The sequence below is a fragment of the Lactuca serriola genome, chromosome 8, assembly GCF_051521515.1.
Source record: "Lactuca serriola cultivar US96UC23 chromosome 8, Lser_US96UC23_V15, whole genome shotgun sequence".
In the NCBI taxonomy this organism is placed as follows: Eukaryota; Viridiplantae; Streptophyta; class Magnoliopsida; order Asterales; family Asteraceae; genus Lactuca; species Lactuca serriola.
Window position 1 is genome coordinate 130402816 of NC_136415.1, and position 5476 is coordinate 130408291.

The following is a 5476-nucleotide window of genomic DNA, read 5'->3' on the forward strand; positions in this document are numbered from 1 at the left end:
GGGCCGACATCCGTGTCTTCAACCTGCAAGTATAGTGATAACTACTATACTATAACACATTCATGAGAGCTTACATGACATCAGACCCAGCCTGGATTACATACAAACACACACAATACAAGACAGAGTCACAAATCAACTAGCATAACAAATGCTAGTGGGCCGAAATTGGTGCCTTCGACCCACGGATACATTAAGGATACTCACCTAAATCACAAAGCTGACCTAAGCTAACCGCTCTCCTGCCAAAAGATGGGTGCTCGACACCTCCTATCAATCCACAAAAGGCAAACCCTAAGTCTGCCTACTAAAAATTAGAATTTTGACCAAAATTCAAACAAAACCAAAAGTCAATATTCAAAGTCAAAGTCAACAACCCAAATGTCAATTATCCATCCTCACATCATGACCAACCCTTGGTCACATCATGAAATCTCACCCGGTCCGATTCCAACTCATCACGACTCAACCTAGCCAACTCAGTCAAGGAATGACACCTACGATGACCTCACGACGTGGACAACCTTTCCTCACGTCATGAGCCCCAAGGAACTCATCAGAAATGGTATCAACCACTCCTTACATCGTGAGACCTTATGTCTCATGCTGTGAGAATAGCCTGAGGCCAAAAACCCAACTTTTAAGTCCTTAATCCATTAAGCCTTGAACTCTAATTTTCCAGAAGGTCTTATAACTCCTTAATACACTTGAAAGTCAATGCTTTTAAGACGTCTATGTCTGATATTTTTCTAGATCTCATTTGGCTCAAAAGTTGAAGAAAAAGACATTTAACTTTCATGCAAGCTTCCAAAACCCAACCATTCACTAGATCTGAACTCTATAACACTCTTAAGGTCATTATAACCCATAAAGTTGCCAACATTATGGTTTCCATCCATTAAACTAGCTCAATCAAAGAGAAAAGTGGGATAAAACTTAGATCTAGCCTCATATAACAATAAAGATTGAAACTTTAATACTTAAAATGGTCCAGAAACAATGTAAGGTGATGATGATGATGATGAAAATGATACCTTGCAAGCCTCTATAAAAGATCACCTTCTCCTTCTTCCAAACCATGAAACGCTCCAAATGACCAAAGATCAAGAAAGGATAGAGACTAGGGTTTTTCTGAGGTGAAAGAGGGTTTGGAGCTGATAAGAAACCCTAGAATGAGTTTAGAGGTGTTTAAATACGAAGGAAACCCTAAAATATTATGGGCTTGGGTTGTAGCAGTTCTCACGTCGTGAGCACTTTGTTCTCACGTTGTGAGACCAGTCCCGCATGACAATTCATCTTAACCCACTTCACATCGTGAGCCTCTCATGCCTCACATCGTGAGGCTCCTTTTTCTCAAAAATCCAACCTTTTGACCCCCTTGAAACCCTACTTCGGCTCGTCCATTAGCATTCATGTAGGGATAGACCCATTTCCATGAGTGGGTTGGGCCTATTATATGTTGGGCTAGGCATATTTGTATGTTGGGTTGGGCCCATTGATTAGAAAAAGGGCTAGGCCCATTATTATGGGTTGGGCCCAATATGCACGCTAGGCCATATGTAATGTATGGTATGTGGTATCTTAACGAACTCACTAGTTTTGTGTTTATGGTTTTAGGTACTTCCGGTACTGAAGGGAAGGGTCTGACATAATTGCACAACATCCCCCATACTTTTCCGCATTGACTATTTACGATTTTCACTATAATATATAAATGATATAATCACTTTGATTGGTTTTGGAACAACTCATTTGTATGGTTTAAGTGCTTTTAAAATGAAAATTCTAATAGAAATCTTGGGGACGTTACATTCAGGCGAGTATTTCTAGGCTCATGATGATCACAAAGAATACACATAAACGAATAGAATTTTGTAACAAAATTGTACTTTAAATATTACATTGTGTTTTTGTATTTGAGTATTGTACTTTTTTATATTTTTGATATTTATAACAATTTATTTTTGTTTTATTTGCAATTATAACATTATATTTTGAATAATTATACTTTGTTGTTGGTTTTCTATTGTAGTGGTTTATTTTTTATTTTCTTTGCCAATAAGCGCATCCTATTTTATTTGTTTTTTACAATACACATTAGTTTTTATTTTTGTTTTTATTTTTATTTTTATTTTTATTACAAAAATAGCATTCTCAATAATTACATCGTACTTTATTTGTTTTTGTACAATCCACATTTTTTTTACAAAAATAGCATTGTCAATAATAACTTTCTACTTTATTTATTTGTTTTTTTTTTACAATTCACATTTTTTTTTATTTTGTTTTTTTATTACAAAAATGGCAATCTCAATAATAGCATCCTACTTTATTTTTCTCAATAATAGCATCCTACTTATACCACATTCACATACATACATAATAGCATCCTCTTATACCAAATACACATATTTTCACATATATACATAATAGCATTCTACTTAAACCAAGTATAACAAATACACATACATTCACATATATACATAATAACATCATACTTATACCAAATACACATACTTTCACATATATACATAACAACAACCTACTTATATCAAACACACAAACTTTCACATCCATATACCACATATATACAAAATACACATACATACATAATAGCATCATACTTATACCAAATACACATACTTTCACATATATACATAATAACATCTTATTTATACCAAATACACATACTTTCATATACTTATACCACTTATACACCAAATACACATATATTAACATACATACATAATAGCATCATACTTATACCAAATACACATACTTTCACACACATACACCAAACACACATATTTTCACCTACATACATCAAACACTCATATATTCACATACATATATCAAATATACACAAATATACCAAAATCTACATAATTTATACAAATACACATATTTTTGCAATTAATCTCGAAATTCACAATAAATAGAACTTGTGGTGGCGGAAATCAATAGATGGTGCAGTGGTGTCGGTAGTCACCGACGGTGGCAGCACTAGTCACCGGTAAAGCAGGAAATCAAAAACTGAAAATGACAATCTTTTGCAATTAATCACTATTATAAGCTAAAAATCAGTGTTACCAAAGAAAGGTAAAGAGAAATATGTTAGAGATGCCCTACCGTTACCGAAAATGCTCTACAGTTGTCGGAGAAGCTGTAAACGTGCCGCCGATATCTCCTTATCCCATCGAAATCTCACAATGGGGAAGAAAAAACGTGATGTCGCCGGTGGTGGCTTGAATCGGCGCGATTCGTCGAAGAATAGGGAAGAAAAAAAGAGAGCAAAATATCAAAAGAGAATATAAGCAAGAGAAATATAAGCAGAAAGGAAAAAGAGGCGTCAATTTTTTTTTGTTATCTACATGAAGCAATACCGCCAATACCTTTGTTGTTGACCCCAAAACCTTTAGCGGCGACTTGATTCAATTGCAGCGACAACTATGGAGGGAATTATCACCGCGTCTTTTATTCGACCTTTAGCGGTGACAAAAACCGCTGATATTGATGTCATCACAATTGGGTTTAAGCGAAACATTCTCCCAATCGTTAGATTAGAATATCAATCGGACAGTTGGGGTTGCCAGAAAGGGTTCACACGGATTGGTCCCCAAAGGCATAACCGGTGACACCTTTGGCGACAATGACATGATTTGTTATAGTGCACTGTAAGTAATTTTGTCATTCATATCCTACTCTTCCGATGTTGAACGATCCAACTCGTAATTAATTAATCTTGAATATGGTGCTTCTTGATTAATGTTCTTTTTTTTTTTTTTTTTTTTTTTTTTTTTTTTTTTTTTGCGAATGGATATATCATCAATATAATCAGTCATTACGGGATAATCTTTTATCTATAATATTTATTTTTATAAGTATATTCATAAAAAAAATGTATACAGATTTTATATTCGGATTTAGTCGTATAATAAAAAGCTCTTTCAAATGGTATCCATTATTTCACTGCTACTTCTTTATGTTATGCTAGGGTGAGCCCATCACGCGTTGTTTCAGTCACATTAATATCTTCTCTTTCTGACGGTCTCCTATTTAGTTGCTTCCCACCTACTACCAATCACACTTTGCTAACTAGCTTCACTTCCTCTCCTCCATGGCTACCTTCGCCGCCCTCTTCCTCATCCTCTATACTCTCTCCGTCGCCACAACCGTAGAACCTTCCCCCTCTCCAGATCTAGTCCGTTCCTCATGCCTACACGCCACCTTCCCGAAGGTCTGTGTCACCAGCCTCACCTTATACAAAGGCCCCGTCACTACCCCACGGGAGCTAGCACAGGCCGCCATCAAAGTCAGCCTCTCTCGAGCCTCCAAGGCGTCCGACTTTCTTTCCGGCCTGCAGAAGGAGGCGAACAAAAGGGAGATAGGGGCGGTGAAGGACTGCGCTTCCCAGATATCGGATTCCGTCGACGATCTCAGAAAGACGCTCGGTGAACTGAAGCAGCTGAGAAGAGGGACATTCAGGTGGCAGATGAGCAATGCCGAGACATGGGTGAGTGCAGCATTGACAAACGAAGATACATGTCTTGATGGGTTCAAGGAGATCGAAGGGAGGGTCAGATCCGACGTCAAAAAGAAGATAACAAATGTGGCAAAAGTCACCAGTAATGCTCTGTATCTCATCAATCGCCTCGATCACCCCTGACCTCACCTCATTTTAAATCTGTAGTATCATTGATCATTTCGCTAATAATTTATCAAATCAATGAATGAATATGTGTGTGTAAGTTAATTATATATGTAATTAGTGTAAGTTTATTATGTAATTAATCTTTGTATTTCATGTAGATTAGATGGTTTAGAATAAGATGATGGATAATCGATAAAGTTCAATAATTCATTTCTTGCCAAAACTATATTAGTCACATATGCAACGTTCCATCTAAGGAAAAAGAACAATTAATATGGAACGTAAATAGTTGGACATTGTTATCTTTATATCCAAATTTTCTTTCTTTTGGCCAACCAACATAATGGTTTGGTTATGGTACAAGAAGTAGGCAAAAAAAAGCACTACATATGTTCCTCTTTAAGAGTACATTGGTCATCCATGAACGACGATAACATTTTTAGCAGGTGTGGAAATTAATATTGAGAATTTAAAATCACACATTTGAAATAATTAATAACTTCAAAAAATAAGCATCTCATACACACATTTATCTTCATGAGTTACTAAATTATATTAGTCAGTTACAACTGTTTTGAGATGCTCCGAAAAAAAAATTAGTTTGTTATGATTTTGAATTGTTTGTTTTTTTTACGCATATAAATGTGTAAAAATGTTGATATAAAATATGGTTATTAACATGAAAGCACTGAGCACATTAAAGTTTTGATTTTGGTTTTGGTTTAATTATTATTTTATATATATATATATATATATATATATATATATATATATATATATATATATATATATATATATATATATATATATATATATATATATATA

General features: G+C 35.0%; 1 protein-coding gene across 1 annotated transcript; it reads left to right on the top strand.

Moving 5' to 3' along the window:
- Positions 1 to 4014: 4014 nt before the first annotated feature.
- On the top strand, positions 4015 to 4808 carry LOC145070537 (Plant invertase/pectin methylesterase inhibitor superfamily protein). Its single transcript, XM_079017476.1, has one exon. The coding sequence runs from the start codon at positions 4118 to 4120 to the stop codon at positions 4664 to 4666; it is 549 nt and encodes a 182-aa protein (XP_078873602.1). The 5' UTR covers positions 4015 to 4117; the 3' UTR covers positions 4667 to 4808.
- The last annotated feature ends 668 nt before the right edge of the window (positions 4809 to 5476 follow it).

Bases quoted from the DNA above. Each gene is read 5' to 3' on its own strand.
- LOC145070537 (XM_079017476.1), top strand. From the start codon at position 4,118: ATGGCTACCTTCGCCGCCCTCTTCCTCATCCTCTATACTCTCTCCGTC.